This window comes from Scyliorhinus torazame, chromosome 2 (assembly GCF_047496885.1).
Source record: "Scyliorhinus torazame isolate Kashiwa2021f chromosome 2, sScyTor2.1, whole genome shotgun sequence".
Lineage (NCBI taxonomy): Eukaryota > Metazoa > Chordata > Chondrichthyes > Carcharhiniformes > Scyliorhinidae > Scyliorhinus > Scyliorhinus torazame.
In genome coordinates this window covers 175259032-175278673 of record NC_092708.1, presented here as the reverse complement: position 1 = coordinate 175278673, position 19642 = coordinate 175259032, and the positions used below count along the sequence as shown (strand labels likewise).

General features: G+C 48.9%; 1 protein-coding gene across 2 annotated transcripts in view; it reads right to left on the bottom strand.

Annotated features, from left to right (window-relative positions):
• The window catches only part of LOC140393912 (uncharacterized), a 428933-nt gene that overhangs the window by 23809 nt on the left and 385482 nt on the right, over positions 1–19642 (bottom strand). For both annotated transcript variants that reach the window (XM_072480540.1, XM_072480549.1), the window contains one exon: positions 5721–6299. In XM_072480540.1, the coding sequence (XP_072336641.1) occupies positions 5721–6299 (579 nt within the window). The remainder of the gene's footprint in view (positions 1–5720; positions 6300–19642) is intronic.

The window sequence follows — 19642 nt, the reverse complement described above, 5'->3', positions numbered from 1 at the left end:
CCAGGCTAAGCCTGATTCAGTTTAAGGTATTACACAGGGCGCATATGACTGGAGCACGGCTCAGTAAATTTTTGGGGGTGGAGGATAGGTGTGCGAGGTGCTCGAGAAGCCCAGCGAATCATACCCATATGTTTTGGTCATGCCCGGCACTACAGGGGTTTTGGATGGGGGTGACAAAGGTGCTTTCAAAAGTAGTGGGGGTCCGGGTCGAACCAAGCTGGGGGTTGGCTATATTTGGGGTTGCACAAGAGCCGGGAGTGCAGGAGGCGAGAGAGGGCGATGTTTTGGCCTTTGCGTCCCTAGTAGCCCGGCGCAGGATATTGTTAATGTGGAAAGAAGCCAAGCCCCCGGGGGTGGAGACCTGGATAAATGACATGGCAGGGTTTATAAAGCTAGAGCGGATTAAGTTCGTTCTAAGGGGGTCGGCTCAAGGGTTCACCAGGCGGTGGCAACCGTTCGTCGAATATCTCGCAGAAAGATAGATGGAATGGGAAAAAAGAAGGCAGCAGCAGCAGCCCAGGATCGGGAGGGGGGGGGGGCGGGGCGGGGGGGGGGGGGGGGGGGAGGGGGGGGGGGGGGGGGGAGAGGGGGGGTGGGGGGGAGGGGGTGGGGGGGAGGAGGAACCAGAAGGACTCTCAGGGTTGTTAATATATACTGTATAATATGTATAGGTCGTTGCGACAGATAATTATATATTGGACTGTTAAATTATATTTTTGGAGAGTGTTACTTGTGATAAGGCAGTTGCCAATTAGGGTTAGTTTTCATTTTTGTTATTTATTATTTATTCATTTTTTGTTTATAAAATAGGTCATTGTTATTTGTGTTGTTATAATATTGTGTAAAGGATGCACAATGTACTGTGTTGGTTGACCAAAAATTTTCAATAAAATATTTATATTTAAAAAAAAATACAGTACAATGGTCCATAGGTGGAGCCCACAAGGGCACAACATAGTACAATGCAATACAGTGGTGAATGGTTACCATAATACGTTCACCACACTGATCAAAGGGACTTTTCCTGTTCCTAAAAATTCCTAATGAAATTCCAATCTATTTTTTCTGGTCTTTTCTCCATCCATGTGCGTGTTAAACTCATGGGTTATTTTAGTTCATGTTCTGGATTGATTATGCTTCTGACTTTGAAGTTGGCAATGAAACATCAAACTAGCATCTGCTCCCCCGCCCCCTTCAAGAAATAAATCTGCACTTCAGTCTCTGAAGCCCTTTTTCTGGATTTAATTAAAGCTTGTTAGACTCATTCCAGTGCAGTACAACCTTGGGCAGGAGGTTAAAAGAAAAATTGTGAATACATAAGTACCAAACCGTGGCAGACAGCAAAAGGCCCGGGGCAGGACTTTATGCTCCTCTGTTGACAGGGTTATGGATGAGGGGTTTCCTGCTGGGTTCCCGCTCTGCAGCTTTACTCTGGGGTGGGTGTGGCCTCAGCCACGGCCAACCCAGCCTCTCCTCTTCCCCAATTGAGGCCTTTAGGCTCTGTGTACTGTTGCAGACCCAGTCCTGCCCACTGCAGCATTTGATGCCGCACAGACTAGAGAGTTACCAACCAATCAGGCATGCTGGGTTATAGGGGCAGAAATCCTGCCTCCATCCAATGAATGTTCATTGACACCTGAAATCCCTGTGGGGCAGGCAGTGTTGGCCGCAATGTGTTCCCTGCCAATTCTTGGCATGGCAGGAAGGGAAACTCTGGCATCCTGAAAATCCTGGTTCTTATTACTGCTGGCAGCGACATCACTGTTTTTAAACAATGCACACGGCACCCATATGTTTCATGAGGAAGAGATACAAGTGGTGGCATGGTGGCACAGGGGTGGCGTGGTGGCAGAGTGTTAGCACTGCTGCCTCACAGCACCAGGGATCCGGGTTCAATTCTGGCCTTGGGTCACTCTCTGTGTGGAGTTTGCACATTCTCCCCGTGTCTGCGTGGGTTTCTCTGGTTTCTTCCCACAGCTAAAAGATGTGCTAAATTTCTCCTTAATGTCCAAAGATGCACAAATTTGGTTATGGGGTTATGAGATAGGGCGGAGTGGACGAGGGACGGACATGGGTAGAGTGCTCTTTTGAAGGGCCGATGCAGACTCGATGGGCCCAATGGCCTCAATCTACACTGTAGGGATTCTGTGATCAGTTTCTGAAGGTGTTTTATGTGCCAACCACATAAGATCAATAAGAATGATCAAGAAGATATATGGAATATTGGTCTTTATTAGCCAAGACATAGCATCTGAGAGCCGGCAGGTTATATTGCATAAAACATTAATTGGGTCACAACTGGAATACTGCATTTAGTTTTGGTGTTGTCACTGTAGAAAAGAGGATACAGAGGAGTTATACAAGGGTTCTGCTAGAATTGGTGGATTTTTATGAGGAAAGATTGGATAGGTTAGGGGTTGTTTCCTTAGGAACAGGAGAAGCTGAATTGCGATTTAATTGAAGTGAAGAAATCATGAGTGGTAAGGATAGAATGGAGAGAAAAGCCTTGTTGAGGGGTCCGTAACCAGGAGGCCATAGATTTAGCTTCAGAGGTAGAATGTTCAGAGGGGATTTGAGGGGAAATATTTTCACCCTGTGGCTGGTGGGGGTCAGAACTCACTGCCGATAAGAGTATAGTGCCAGAAACCCTCAGAATGTTTTCAAACACATGGTTATGCTGTTGAAGAATCACAGAATCACAGAACACTCCAGTGCAGAAGAGGCCCTTCAGCCCATCGAATCTGCACCGATGTATGAAAAGCCCTGATCTGCTCACCTAATCCCACATGCCAGCACTTGGCCGATAGCCTTGAATGTTATGACATGCTAAGTACTCATCCACGTACTTTTTAAAGGATGTGAGGCATCCCGTCTCTACCACCGTCCCAGGCAGTGAATTCCAGACTGTCACCACTAGAGGGGGGGGCCTCCACCGTGGCCTGGCCCGTGATTGGGGCCTACCTATCAGTGGGCGGGCATCTCCTGGTGGGGGCCTATGTTCCTCCCCGCCGGGCCCCTGTAGCTCTCCGCCATGTTGCGTTGGGGCCAGCCGGAGAAGGAAACTAGCATGCATGCACGAGTTCGCGCTGACCGCAGCGCTCACGTGCGGAACCGCGCCACCCGTTCTGACGGCAGTATCGGCAGCTGGAGCTGCATGAAGCGCTCCAGTGCCGTGCTGGCCCCCTGTGCGGCTCAGGATCGCTGCTACTAGTGGCCTGTTGATGCCGTCGTAAAACGCGACGGCGTTTACGACGACATCAACACTTAGCTTCAGGATCAGAGAATCCCGCCCTATGTCTCTGTGATAGCTATAACATAATTACACGTGTCAATCATCGCCCGTATATCATCCATTTTACCTTTAATAATAATAATCTAATAATAATCTTTCTTATTGTCACAAGTTGAAGTACATTACACTTCAATGAAGTTACTGTGAAAAGCACCTAGTCACCACACTCCAGCGCCTGTTCGGGTACCTAACAGCACGGGCGGGCTTCTCCATGAATCGGCGCGATGGCCCAAACCCGGCACCAAAAACGGCGCAAATCACTCTGGCGTCGGGCCCCCAGAAACGTTGCAAATTCTCCGGCCGAGAATGGGCTAGTAGCGGCATGGCGCCATTCGCGATGGCGTCACCTGTCACAGATGCGCGCGCTGTCAGTGACGCCTTGTGGCATCACTGCACAAAAGACGGTCCCCCCCATTCAGACCCGGCAAAATGGCCGCCCGCCGCGCAGTGCCAAGTGAGACCGCCCACTGCCTGCCCCCCTTTCCCCCCTCCCCCATATCCCCTCTTCCCCCATATCCCCCCTTCCCCCAGGTCCACCTTTCCCCATATCCCCCTTCCCTCATTTCCCCCATATCCCCCCTTCCCCCATATTCCCCCTTCCCCATATCCCCCCTTCCTCCATATCCCCCTTCCCCATATCCCACCTTCCCCATATCCCCCTTCCCCCATATCCCCCTCCCCATATCCCCCTTCTCCCATACCCCACTTCCCCATATCCCCCTTCCCCATATCCCCCCATATCCCCGTCCCCCATATCCCCCCTTCCCCTTATCCCGCCTCCCCCCTTCTCCCATGTGTCCCCTTCCCCCATATCCCCGCAACCATTGTAGTCGAGGCCTGCAAACCACACTTGGGAGGCACAGTGGTTAGCACTGCTGCCTCACCGTACCAGGACCCACGGTTCAATTCCGTCCTTGGGTGACTGCCTGTGTGGACAACAACAGTACAGCACAGGAACAGGTGCTTCAGCGCCCCGAGCCTGCACAGACCATGATGCCTGACTACTAGAACCTTCTGCCCTTCTGGAGTCTCTATCCTTCTAGTCCCATCCTATTCATGTATTTGTCAAGATGCCCCTTAAACATCGCTATCGTATCTGCTTCCACCACCTTCCCCAGCAGCACGTTCAGTCACCACCATCTGTGTAAAAAATGTGCCTCGCACATCTGCTCTACACTTTTCCCCTCGCACCTTAAACCTATGTCCCCGAGTAATTGGCTTTTCCACCCTAGAAAAAAGCGTCTCTCTATCCACTCTGTCCATGCCACTCACAATTTTGTAAACCTGAATCAGGTCACCCCTCAACCTCTGTAGTTACAGTTAGCACAATCAAAGTTTATCTAACCTCGTCAATCTGTAGTTGGACTTTCGCCTCGTGTTTGCGTGAATTTCCTCCGCATGCCCCGGATTCCTCCCACAGTCTAAAGATGTGCAGGTTAAGTGGATTGGCCATGATAAGTTGTGCCTTAGTGTCCAAAAATGTGCAGATTAGGTGGGTTATGGGGTTAGTGGGATAGAGTGGGGCAGTGGGCCTAGGTGGGGTGCTCTTTCAGAGGGTCAGTGCAGACTCAAAGAACTGAATGGCCTCCTTCTGTAAAGATTCTATGGAAGATAATTAGTGCAAGATCAACGATGATGACTTGAAAAATCTTGTAGAGGCAACAGACATTTTTGATGGAGAAACCCTGGCAGAGAATGTAGTTCAAGAGTAACAGAAGCATTAAAAAGGAAGTCAAGTGTTACAGGAAGCTCTACAGAGAAAAGGGAGGAAAAAAACAGGAGTACAGCTGGACTTGAAAAATTCTTTAAAATCCTAACTGCAAAGAACCCTTCAAATAATGTCCCAAAGAGTCCGAATCGCCCTACAAAAGGTTCTCCCAACCTTCAGTAAAACCCGTTTCCACCAGCACTCATCCATGCCCCAAAATGAGACAAGTTCACATCCACACTTGTCTTTCTCACATTCGGGTACATTTATTGTTGACATTTTAAATGCTTTCTTAATTTGAAAGTGTCAATATACATATTGGTGTGGAAATATATCTTCCAAAAACCTTTCCCCAGTAACCTAACCCCGTTTATAACATCGCACCAACTTTTCGCATGACCTTGTTTTGCACAATGTTGCACTTCCTGGGAACAATGAACAATGTTACCCAAGGACTTTCTGCACTTTTTGCTTTGCCTTCCTTTCTTCTCTAATTTTGTTGATGTTTTCCACAATGGGCATTGGCCTAGATTTCTTAATGCCGATTATTGTATAACTCAAGAATGCCCAATTGCTACCGGGTATAATATTAGATCCTCATTTGTGTTTTTGCAATGTACTGTGCATGATTGTGTCTTTTCCATCAGTTTGAAACAAACATCCTTGCTTATAAGAAGTAATCTTTTCCTTTTAACAAATTGTTATTAAAAATATCCTTACCTTCAAGTGATTCAACAGAAACCTGTTTCAATATCGATATTAACCTTTGTTGGATGGTTGGTACATTGTGAAAGGTTTGAAGTACAAAAACAAAATCAGGAGAATATACTATCTGGTGTAGCTCTGCAGAATGTGCACTCTTGGCTCCGATAGCAATGGGCACTATACCAGCTCGTTTTACTGCAAATGCTGCTTGTCCAACATCGTCCCTGGATTTTCCAGCAGTGATAAGCACTAGTATCTGGGTGGCCCCGGTATCTCGTCTGCTCCCAGCAGATGTGATAAAGATACTTCTTGTAACATAGTTCAGTGCAGCACCAGTGTTGAGGACTCTTCCCGTTTTCCGTCTGAGCTGTGCTGTTGCAGCCAAAACCTCATCTTTACTTGTGTATGTATTCAGTTCAAATTCAGTTTTTGGGTCATGACTGTACTGTACCACAGCAATCTGATCTTTGTCAGGTCCAATATCGATCTCCTGAATTACTCTCAACAGAAATGCACGGACGAGAGGAAATGCTTTTCCCATTCCAAGAGTGCCATCGATAAGGAAGACAATATCTCGCTGCCTGGCTAAAGAAGCTAATTAAAAATGTAAAGAAAAAGTAGAAAATCAGAATTTATACATCACAACAAAATATTACATTCATAAAGCACCTTTATCCCAGTAAAATATCTTACAGGCGCTTTAGACTAAAAGAAAATGAAAAGAGGTGTTTTTTAAAGGATCAGACAGAATTGGAGATACCTAGAGAGGAAATTCCAGAGGTTGGACCTCGCTGGCTGAAGCCAAGGCTCGCAATCGATGGCAAAGGGAGTGCGGGAAGCATAAAAGGCCAGAATTAGAGTAGCTCACAGAGGAGGTTACAGAGGGAAAGACATGCAAAACTATAAAAGGGTTTGAACACCAAAATTAGAATTATAGATCAAGGAAGCACATGGGTGAAGGACTAACTCAAAATTTGAATGTTGAAAGTTGGCTTAGTGGATGCAGAAATTCAGCATGTCTTTTTCTCCACCCCAATAATTCTCTCAAGGGTTGTTAAGTTCAGTGTCATAACTCACTACTCCACCATCAGATTAAATGCACAGAGAGATGTAGAGAAGAACATCCAACCCTAACCATCTAAACCATTATGGTTCAATTACCAGGTTACTTAGGTTACTGAAAGTGCAAACGTTCAAGTCCCTCACACAATGACATTCTGTATGTTTGATTGAAACTGCTTGGAAAAATGGTTTTTTTCAATATTTAGACTGAGCCAAAGTAACTGATGATGAGTGTTGCATGGTGAAAATGTGCAATTGTATATTTTCAATGAGAATAGTTGGCTGCTCAACAATAAGCAAAACTTTTATTTCTGATATGGCTTTGTGTGAATAACTGGCATATTGGGAAAGTTTTTTCATGCCAACACGCATTCAGGATCATGCACAACCTACTGGGGCTTTGATGTGCCTGTATCATGGGCTGGACTCTCCGTTCCCCGAAGCCGAAATCGCGTTCGGTGACGGGGCGGAGAATCCGTTTTGACGTCCATATCGGAAGTGCCGCCGGTTTTCTGATTCTCCGCCCCCTGAAAAGCGGCGTACTGTAGGAGTGCGTAGCGCCGATTATCCACGGCCTCAGGCAATGGCCTGAGGCCCGCCTCACGATGCTCCGTCCCTAACCGGCCGAGTACCCGACGGCGTGGGTTACATGTGCTCAAACCGTCATGGTGGCTGTGGACTCAGCCCAGGCTGCCACAGTCGGGGGAGGGCAGATCCGCAGGCAGGGGAGGCTACATTCGGGGCTGGGGGCACTGTGGGCAGGCAGTCCGGGGCGCGTGAATGGCCGAAGGGGGACACTACTTTGCGGTCCGGATCCGCAGGTTGGTTGAGCTTGGCGCGGCCTCTGCAGGCCGCCGATGTGTGCATGCACGACCACGGAACCGGAGGTGCTGAGGGCTGTATCGGCAGCTAGAGCTGTGAGCTCTACGCTACCTCCCTGCTAGCCCCCAGCAAAACGGAGAATCGGTTGTCGTTTTGCACCAGTTTGGGGACTCAGTCTCCAAAACAGAAAATCCAGCACATGTCTCTAATAATAGTCTGGGGCAACCCAGAGATGAGTACCAAGATTTATGAAGCTACAGGATTTCTTCTCTGACTAACACTGGAGATGTTGTTTGTAACATAAATGCAAATTACTGTGGAAGCTGGCATCTGAAACAAAAAAAGGAAATACTGGACTATGTCAACCGGTCTGACCGCATCTGTGGAGGGAGAAGGGAGCTATCGTTTTGAGTCTGGATGCGTCTGGGGTAATAGATGACATGCATGCTGCCTTGCACACACCGAGCAGTCTGGTAGCATCCCTTAATAACAGGAAGGGGTTCCACTCCCTGAAAGTCCAACTTATCTGCGACCACTACATGAAGATCATGCACGTGTGTGCACGCTTCCCAGGAGGTCTGCACAATGGCTACATCCTGAGGCATTTGGAGATCCCCAGCATCTTCAAGGGACAGCTCAGTATGACTGGTTGGCTCTTGGGGATAAGGGGTACCTGTTAAGGCCTTGTGGATGATGCTAGTACGGAGATCGGTGACCAATGTAGAGACCCAATATAACGAGGCCCATGAGGCCACCCGGGCTGTCATTGATTGGTGCATCGGGTTGCTGAAAATAAGATTCCGATGACTCGACCGTTCTGGTGATGTACTTCAATACACCCCCACCCCCTGAGGGTCACCCGCTTTGTGGTGATCTGCTGTGCCCTCTGTCATAATATTTACTCATGTATATAACGAGATGCAGGCAGGCAGTGATTGACACATAGGATGACCAACATCATACAACACAGCACAGCCAATCACCAGACAGGACACTACCACTATAATGCCAGAGGGCACTAGGTTTCCCGCTCGCTCGGGACCCAGCTACTGAGACAGTCAGAGTCCACGAGCTAGCAAGCACAAACACCATGCGGTAGCTAGTAAGTCTGGTCAGGCTACTACAAGGTCACTAGTCAGATCAGTAGAGTGTCAACCCACAGCTGAATATGTACAGCAGTTCATCTAGTTGAATAATACAGTATGGATCTTCTCCTGTGTTAGACATCTGATTCTAACGTCCCTACATCGAGTGCAGTCCACATCGAACCAACATGCCGAACACATCATGGTATCGGAGTGATCTTGACGGACCTACCTCGAGTGAATCAGCATCGACCAGCAAGCAGCCATCCAGCGAAATGGAAAACATCCAGCCTCCTCCGCAACTCCGCATCTCCGGCAACCTCGGCGCCAACTGGAAAATCTTCAAGCAAAAGTTCCTCTTGTACATCGAGGCCTCCGACCTCGAGGCAGCGTCAGATGCCAGGAAGATCGCGCTGTTTCTCTCCACTGTGGGGGACCACGCCATCCATATCTACAATTCGCTTACATTCGCCGATGGCGAAGACAAAACAAAATTCAAAATAGTCCTGCTGAAGTTCGACAGCCACTGCGACATTGAGGTGAATGAGAGCTTTGAATGGTACATCTTCCAGCAGAGGCTTCAGGGTAAGGATGAACCTTTTCAGTCCTTCTTGACCCATCTCCGCATCCTAGCGCAGTCATGTAACTATGACTCGACGGCTGATTCCATGATCCGGGATCAGATCGTTTTCGGGGTCCACTCCAACTCCCTGCGGCAGCAGCTCCTTAAATCAAACAGTTGACCCTCTCTGTTGCTATTGAGATGTGCGTTGTCCATGAGCATGCCAAGAATCGTTATTCCCACATCAGGGCAGCAGAAACTGCAAAGCTGGCCTCCCACGAGGCAGAAAGGATGCAGGCCATTGCACAGATGCAGGACCTGAGCATCGAGGAGAGTGGCCGATTCACGTGCTTTTCTCGGATCCATGCGTATGCGCGCCACGACCGAGTGGACGACGAGACCGAAAACTCGACTGCGCAGGAGCGTGCGTCGGCCGACTGCACTGCGCATGTGCGATGGCGCACGAATCGTACTGACGTCAGCATCATGACTTGTCCGAATTGTGGCTCCAGCCCACTTAAAGCGGCAATGTCCGGCAAGAGGACGCCGATGTCTCCAGTGTGGCAAGCTTGGCCACTACGCAGCCTTCTGCAGATCCGTTCCATCGCTCAGCAGCCAGCGATCCCAGCTCCGGCGCAGAAATATCCGCTCAATACAACAAGGCATGCCAGATTCTGATCCCGGCAGCCCAACGGACCCTGATGCTGACTGCCTCAAGTCTCTATATCGGGTGGGCATCATAACCACACATGAGCTGGCCTCCACCACACCTACGCAACGCCTCTCGATCCTCAGTGTGGATCCCGACGACGAGTGGTGTGCTGTCCTCACAGTTAACAAGGCTCGCATCTGATTTAAACTGGAATCCGGCTCGTATGCGAACCTCATCTCACAATCCGACCTCGACACCATCCGGGCCCGACCATGCATTCTTCCACCGGCCTGCCAGCTCCTTGACTACAATGGCAATGCCATAGCTGCTCGTGTCAACTAGGGGTATACAACAAGGCAATCAAGGCAACGTTACGATTTGAAATCGTCAGGCCTGACAGGACGTCCCTGCTTGGTGCTCGCGCCTGCAAGCTCCTGAAACTCGTTCAGCGAGTCCACACCATGTCATCGTCACCGGTGACGGCCTCGCCCGATGGAAATTTGCAAGCCGACATAGACGACATTATCACGCAGTACCACAGTGTATTCGATGGAATGGGCAGCTCCTGTACCGATACAAAATACTGCTCAAGCCGAACACCACCCCTGTAATCCATACACTACGCCGGGTGCCGGTGCCCCTCAAGGATCGTCTGAAAAAGCAACTACAGGACCTCCAAGACCAGGGAATCATCTCGAAGGTCACGGAGCCAACAGACTGGGTCAGCTCCATGGTCTGCGTAAAGAAGCCATCAGGGGAGCTCCGCATTTGCATTGATCCCAAGGATCTAAACCGCAACATCATGCGGGAGAACCAACTGATCCCGAAGCGTGAAGAGTTAACCAGTGAGATGGCTCATGCCAAATTAGTCACTAAGTTGGACGCCTCCCGGGGTTTTTGGCAAATACAGCTGGACGCGTCCAGTCGCAAGCTGTGCACGTTCAACACCCCGTTCAGCCGCGACTGTTACAACCGCATGCCTTTCGGTATCATATCTGCCTCCGAAGTGTTTCATCACATTATGGAGCAGATAATGGAGGGCATCGAGGGGGTACGAGTATACGTGGACGACGTGATCATCATTTCCACAACGCCCCAGGAACACATCGCTCGCCTCAAGCAGGTCTTCCAGCGAATTCATGAACATGGTCTCCAGCTCAACAGGGCCAAGTGCTCATTTGGTCAATCGGATATAAAGTTTCTAGGTGACCACATCTCGCGGCAGGGTGTGTGGCCAGACGCTGACAAGGTCTTGGCGATCAACGCCATGAAGACCCCGGAGGACAAGAAGGCGGTCCTCCGTTTCCTCAGGATGGTCAACTTTCTCGGGAAATTAATTCCCAATATAGCAACCCACACCACGGCCCTCCGTCATCTCATCAAGAAGTCAACGGAATTCCAGTGGCTGCCCACACATGAAGCGGAATGGCGTGAGCTGAAGGTAAAGCTCACCACAGCCCCAGTTCTAGCATTCTTCGATCCAACCAAGGAAAGCTTGACATCAATTGATGCAAGCCAGGACGGCATTGGGGCGGTGCTCCTCCAGCGAGATGACTCCTCGCCCTGGGCTCCAGTGGCATCTGCCTCCAGGGCCATGACGCCCACTGAGCAACGGTATGCCCAAATCGAAAAGGAGTGTCTGGGTCTCCTGATAGGAATAGTCAAGTTTCACGACTACGTTTACGGCCTGCCGAACGTCACAGTGGAAACGGACCACAGGCCTCTAGTCCACATAATCCAGAAGGATTTAAATGACATGACACCTCGGTTACAGCAAATTCTTCTTCAACTCAGCCGCTACGACTTTGAACTTGTCTACACGCCAGGCAAAGAGCCGATCATTGCAGATGCCCTATCCCGGTCCAACACCACACCGTGTGAACAAGGTGACTTTATCTGCCACATAGAAGCGCAAGTGCAATTGAGTGCCACCAACCTCCCAGCCTCTGACGAACGGGTGGTCCAAATTCGTGTGGAAACAGCCAAGGATCCTTTACTGCAGCGTGTGATGCAGCACCTTACCCATGGCTGGCAGAAGGGACAATGTCCCCAATTCTTTAATGTTAAAGCCGTGCTGACGGTTGTGGAGGGAATCCTTCTGAAACTCGACAGGATCGTTATTCCTCAAAGCATGCAGGCTATGGTGCTGGGTCAACTCCATGAGGGTCACCTTGGAGTCGAGAAATGTCGACGCAGAGCTCGGGAGGCAGTTTACTGGCCGGGCATTAACCAGGATATTGCCAACACGGTCCTCAACTGCCCCACCTGTCAAAAGTTTCAACCGGCTCAACCCAAGGAAACACTGCAACAGCACGAGATCGTGATCTGTCTGTGGTCCAAAGTAGGTGTAGACCTTTTTCACGTCAAGGGGCGCGACTACGTACTCCTGGTCGACAACTTCTCCAGTTACCCAGAAGTGATGAAACTGTCCGACCTCACGTCGAAGGCGGTCCTCAAAGCCTGCAAAGAAACGTTCGCCAGGCACGGGATACCGCTCACGGTAATGAGCGACAACGGTCCATGCTTTTTCAGCCAGGAATGGTCTGATTTTGCACAGTCCTACAATTTCCGTCACGTTACCTCCAGTTCCCACGACCCGCAATCAAACGGGAAGGCCGAGAAAGGGGTCCATATTGTCAAGCGGTTGCTGTGCAAAGCTGCAGACTCAGGCTCCGACTTCAACCTGGTAATGCTGGCATACAGGGCAACCCCATTGTCCACTGGGTTGGCTCCAGCGCAGATGCTCATGAATCGCAGTCTGTGGACCACCATGTTCCAGACCTTGACCACCTCACGGTAAAAGTGCAGCAGTCCCGGGCCCAACAGAAGGCCACATATGATGCTCATGCCACGGATTTACCTGAGCTGGCTCCAGCCGATCATGTTCGGGTCCAGTTGCCTGAGGGCGGTTGGTCAGCCACAGCTGTTGTTGTCAAGTAAGTTGCCAAACGAGGTCTTTCATTGTTCGCATGGCTGATGGCTCCCTGCTATGGCGCAACAGACGGGCATTGCGAAGAGTTCCACGCCCACCACCTGACCGCAATGCTCTGCCGGCTATCGTGCTTCCTCCGGATGTACCTTGCCACGAGGCCACCGATCTGCCAGCGAATCTGCTGGCCCACACGACCACCGCAATGGCAGCGATCCCACCTCTCCACGTACAGGTGGCTCCTGATCCACCTCTGCGGCGATCGACAAGAATTTGTCGCCCACCACAAAGTTTTGTGACTGAATCCATCGACTTAACTCTTGAAAATATTGCTTAGTTTGCCATGTATCTGCACTATCGACACCTTCGCATGTATATATGTTTGTTCAATCACCGTTTGTATATAGTCACACACCTCAGTATTTATTTAACTCAAAATAAAAGGGGGGAGATGTCATAATATCCACTCTTGAATATAATGAGATGCAGACAGGCAGTGATTGACACATAGGATGACCAGTAAGCATACAACACAGCACAGCCAATCACCAGACAGGACACTACCACTGTAACGCCAGAGGGCACTAGGTTTCCAGCTCTCTCGGGACCCAGCTACTGAGACAGTCAGAGTCCGCGAGCTAGCAAGCACAAACACCATGCGGTAGCTAGTAAGTCTGGTCCGGCTACTACAAGGTCACTAGTCAGATCAGTATAGTGTCGACCCACAGCTGAATATGTACAGCAGTTCATCTAGTTGAATAAAACAGTGTTGGATCTTATCCTGTGTTAGATGTCTGTTTCTAACTTCTCTGCATCGATTGCAGTCCACATCGAACCAACCTGCCTAACACATCACCCTCCACAACCTGACACAATGGGGAGAGCTACATGCTGGAGGTTGAGGAGGAGGAACATGCGGCCATCGAAGAGGAGTTGGACCAGGAAAGGCTGGAGGACAAGCCAAGGTAGGCCCCACGGGATCAGCCGGAGGGTGGAGGACAGTTGGCGACAAAGGTCCAGCAAGCCCGGAGGACCAGAAGGGCCCTCATCTTCGCCTGCTTCCCATAGGACATGGCTTCATCCATCATCTCTCTCCCCTCTCGCCTTCCTACCTCCACCCAGTGCCCCCCACCACCTAAACTGGTCCACCTCACCCCGCAAGGCAAGAGGGTGCTGATAATGTGCTGTGAGCTCAGCTCTGATATTCCTTAATCTATGCCATAGTCTGACTCTTGTCTGTCTGCTGAGTGCGCTTCACACCCATGACCTTAGTGCGCTTCACACCCATGACCTTGAGGGGGGTGTCAGGTAAAAGATGGCAGTTAGGAGGATTTCATTTCATTGTTAAGCATTGTTTAACAGGCAATTGTAAGCATTTGTCATTCTTTATAATGTTAAAGTTAGTAATACTGTGTTGGCAATACAATTTGTTTTAATGCACCATATCCCTATTTACGAGCGGAATTACTCATGGAATGAAATATCCTTTTCTCACAGTCTTAAAAATTAAATAAACTATTGGGGTTTCTTCCGGTATCCTAGCAACTTTTGGGGTCTGGTCAGGAACATAATGTAACACATTTATTACATGCAGTAAAGTGGCCTTAATGCTTCAAAATGGCAACCTTGGAGCATAGGGAGAAACATGCCAGATATCTTATGATGCAGGTATTAGTATGGACACAGTGAATGTCCAGCATAAGTATGAAGAACAATCAGATAATAATGTCAATTAACATACAATGCGGATTTGATTCCAGAAGTACCATTTTGGAGCTCAACATCGTTGTCTTAACCTCACATGGAGAACACACACTTAGCTGCAATTCTATTTCACCAATGCTATTTAAAGGAATTATCAATTACCTACAGTTCAGATATTTTATTCTGCCTGTTTCTACAATTCTACAAATGTTTGGTGCATCCTCTTTGCTAATGTGTAGCAGGCGCTGAAGGGATTTTTACTAACTTCAAGGTTTCTGAACAAACTTGGTAAGCCTAAGCATCGGCCTTGCTTGCCAGTATGACTAAGGTAATCAGAAGAGGCTGTCAAAGTAGTTCAAACTGTCGGAAAAGCGAGTAGAAGGCCAAGGGTCCCAGGCAGGTGGCTGCATCTGGCCTGGGTGTTGACGGATTAATTTTCCTAAGCGAAGATCCGTGAGTAAAAATGTGTGAGAACTATGCACTTCAGTAAGGATGTCTTCATTGAGATCTGCCACTGCTGCAGCTACAACTGTAGGGCAAGAGCAGGGCAATAGCCACATGGTCGGTGCCTGTGAAGGTAAACCTTATGGGCAGAAGTTTCCCTCCTGGGACTAAATCCCGTGACAGGGACAAGGATGTGGAGTGTTTCCCATCGCAGAGGCCACTGGAAATGTGAACAGTATCACCCGGCCCCAGTCTCATTAGTTATACATTTGGGGGTTTCCCAATGTATCCCATGCATCCAGCAGCAACCTACCCAACATTAAAGGAGGAGAAGGTCCGAGGAGGACAGGGAGCTCCGGTATCCAAATTCAGGGAAGCCTCCTGGGGCGTCCTGCTCAATGAAGTGGAGACCGGGAGGGATGTCTTCTATTTGGAGGATGGGAGGAAGAGGCCAAGCAAGGAGATGAACGTGACATGGGAGCAAGTATCCAGGGCAGTCAGTACGCAAGGCATGCAACAGCAGTCTGTCCTGCAGTGTAGGATATGAATGAATGGCCTCACCTGCTCCGTCAGGGTAAGCAAAACCTGAATTCACCTCACTGAATGGTGCAAGGGACATGGACCTCAGTGGAAATGTGATAAGGTGATGCCCCACTGCAGCCCATCTAATCTGCAAGTGGAGCAGCCACTGTGGGTCCCTGACCCTTTCACAGAGAGAGCTCACAGGCTGTCTGCGGAGAGGTGGGTGAAGGGATGGTCAGATGTTGAGGGCACTAGGAAGCACTGCTAATGACATGCCGCTGTCAACCTTATCCTTCTATCTCACTGCTCGAGAGGGTGCTGCCCCAGAACCCATCTGGAGAAGCCACAGTGCATCAATCACCTGACACACAATCCAGTGGCTTATTTGTAAGGCTCGAAGCATGAATAAGATACATGAAACCCATTTGCTCTTAGCCGCCTATTCTCACATTGTGCAGGAAATGCTAAGCCATAACAAGAGAGAGAGGGAGAAGATGGTAAGGACCGGTCACATATCAAAAACCTCACCAACTTGGAGGAGCAGGCAGCCCAGCTGGCAGGGAAGGATGGGAGCAGAAGCTGCAGAGATGGAGAGATGGGCTTTCACCCTCCATCCAGTCATGTCATAGGGTCACACATTCCTCCATGTTGGAGGCAGCTCATGCAGTCACTAACTCTCTCCTCTCTCACTTATGGGCACCATCAGGAAGAGGTCAAGGCCTGAAAGTGATGAAGCTCTGTCCAGCACACAAACAAACCTGGAGAGGATTAAGGTCATTATGTAGGAATGAAGTGCACCTGTAGAGGCATCACAGCAGATGTCTGCATCCTCCACCAGCCTAGAGACACAGTGGATATTAAAACTAGTTTGGGAAGGACCTCACATTATGGTGGTTATTGCATGAACACATGTCCATAGCAGGAGGAGGTAGCATCAGCTGAGTTCACAAACACTTGGAGGAGCGCTGGGGAAGAAGCACCTGTGAGATTCATGTCCAATAACGGGTCTCTGGAATCAGCCTTCTGAATAATCCCAGCCAAGCTCATATCAAAGCTCCAAAACCTAGGACTTTAATCCTCCCTCTGCAACTGGATCCTGGGTTTTCTGACCCATAGACAACAATCAGTAAGGATAAACAACAACATCACTTCCACGATAGTCCTCAATAGCGGAGCCCCACTAGGCTGCGTACTTAGCCCCCTACTATACTCCCTATACACACACGACTGTGTGGCAAAATTTGGCTTCAACTCCATCTACAAGTTTGTTGATGACACGGCCGTAGTGGGTCAGAACTCGAACAACTATGCGTCAGAATACATGAGGGAGATAGAGAAATGGAGTGGCGGAACAACAACAATCTCTCCCTCGATGTCAGTAAAACTAAAGAGCTGGTCATTGACTTCGGAAGCAAAGTATCCTGCACACCCCTGTCTGCATCAATGGGGCCGAGGTGGAGATTGTTAACAGCTTCAAATTCCTAAGTGTGCACATCACCAACAATCTACCCTGGTCCATCCACGTCAACGTTACCACCAAGAAAGCACAGCAGCGCCTCTACTTTCTCAGGAAACTAAGGAAATTCGGCATGTCCACATTGATTCTTACCAACTTTTACAGATGCACCATATAAAGCATCCTATCTTGTTGCATCACAGCCTGGTATGCAACTGCTCAGCCCAAGACCGTAAGAAACTTCAGAGTTCTGAACACCGAACCCACCTGCCATCCATTGACTCCATCTACACCTCCTGCTGCCTGGGGTAAGCGGGCAGCATAATCAAAGACCCCTCCCACCTGGCTTATTCACTCTTCCAACTTTTTCCATCGGACAGGAGACACAAAAGTCTGAGAACATGCACTAACAGGTTCAAAAACAGCTTCTTCCCCAATGTTACCAGACTCCTGAACCACTCTCTTACAGACTGAACTGATCTCTTCACACATCCTCTCTACTGAGTAGTACTACATTCTGTATGCTTCACCCGATGCCTGTGTCTATGTATTTACATTGTGTATTTTATCTTTGCCCTATTATGTATTTTCTTTTCATGTACGGAATCATCTGCCTGAATTGCATGTGGAACAATACTTTTCACTGTACCTCGGTACACACAACAATAAACACATCCATTCCAATGATGGTCGAGAGGCGGCAAGAGGTGGTGGAACATCAGGCAGAGATGTCAGAGGCCCTCTACACAGTGGCACATCAGGTGGAGTAGACTATCGGCCTACGAGCTGATGAAGTGCATGCATGGAGGTCTCCATGGGGAGGATGCAAGACTCCATAAAGAACCAAGCACAACAGATTCAGCAGAAGATGCAAGTAGACCTTCACTCTATTTCTATGGACATGAATGAACAGTGGTTCTGTGAGAGGGAGCACCACAGCTTGATCTCCCTTTCGGTGGCCCGTCCCCTCAAGGAGTCAGGCAGGGGCACTTAGATGCCCAAAGTGAGGGGGATAGGCAGTTGAACACCCTAGGTACCACCCCTCAGGACTCTTGCTTGTGACCACCTTCCCTTTAACCTTCTCTTTTCACCGCAGAGGGAGCCAAATGAGGTCAGGGCCCTCCAGAGGACGGTTGTCAAGATCATCCAAGCCAACAGGACCAGCTGGTCAGCAGGCTGCCTCCACCCCTGCTGCAGATGTTGGAGAAGCACTTAGGAGAAATGGTAAGGATAGTAAAAATTTAAATGTCTGAATTCATAGGTGGTTGCCCATTTGCACTATGATTGTTACACTTATCACATTTTTGTGAATATAGTTCACTTGCATTTGAATCACGTCTGATGTGGTTTATTTGCCATAGTCCTTAAGCATGTGTGCACCTCCATCCCATCATCCTTTGGGAGACACTGCCTGTCCCCCAGAATCAGGCTTGTGCAGGAAGGCAATTGATTTAATATTTGTAAAATCTCAGTTTGCTGTCCAACTGTTGTGTAAGGGAGATCACTGAAGCTTTATCCTCTGACGCAACTAACTACTTTTCATTCTCTATTGCCAGAGATAAGCAGGCAGAGCAAACGCATAGCTTCATTAGGATTGCTTGCTTCCCCATGGTGTAGAGTGGCATTGACTGCATACATAATACCTTGTGGGCTTCACAAGATAACTTTACCCAATACCAGAATTGAAAGTGATCCCTTTCCCTCAATCTCCAACTGATTGGTGAACATAAGTAGTTAATTGGATTGGATTGGATTTGATTTGTTTATTATCACGCGTACTGAGGTACAGTGAAAAATATTTTTCTGCGAGCAGCTCAACAGATCAATAAGTACATGAAAAAACAGGAAATAAAAGAAAATACATAATAGGACATCACAAGGTACACAATGTAACTACATAAACACCGGCATCGGGTGAAGCATACAGGGGTGTGGTGTTAATGAGGTCAGTCCATAAGAGGAGTCTGGTAACAGTGGGGAAGAAGCTATTTTTGAGTCTGTTTGTGCGTGTTTTCAGACTTTCGTATCTCCTGCCCGATGGAAGAAGTTGGAAGAGTGAGTAGGCCAGGTGGGAGGGATCTTTGATTATGCTGCCCGCTTTCCCCAGGCAGCGGGAGGTGTAGATGGAGTCAATGGATGGGAGGCAGGTTTGTGTGATGGACTGGGCTGTGTTCATGACTCTCTGAAGTTTCTTGCGGTCCTGGGCCGAGCAGTTGCCATACCAGGCTGTGATGCAGCCAAATAAGATGCTTTCTATGGAAGTGTCAAGCCCAGTATTCTGGCAGCTGTTATGATACCTTCATTCTCCAGCCCTCATATTTATAATCCCTCCCCCCCCCCCCCCCCACCACCCCAACATTTCTCTCGACAACTCTATATCCACTTTACTGAACCCCTTTAAAATCTTACGGTCTTTGTCAGGTCACCCCTCAGTTGTCTCTTTTCTTGAGAAAAAGTTGTTTGCTTAATCAATTTTACTTGATCGGAATAGCCTTTCAGATGTCAGTCTGCTAAATTCATTTTGCATCTACTGCAGTACTTCACTGCCTTTTTATAATAGAGACCAGAACATGATACCACCCTTGGCCAAAACCCTCAGCACTTCCTAGTGCCGTACCATTCTATATCTATGCTATCCATGTATTTGTCGAGATGTCTTCAGGGCAACACGGTAGCATTGTGGATAGCACAATTGCTTC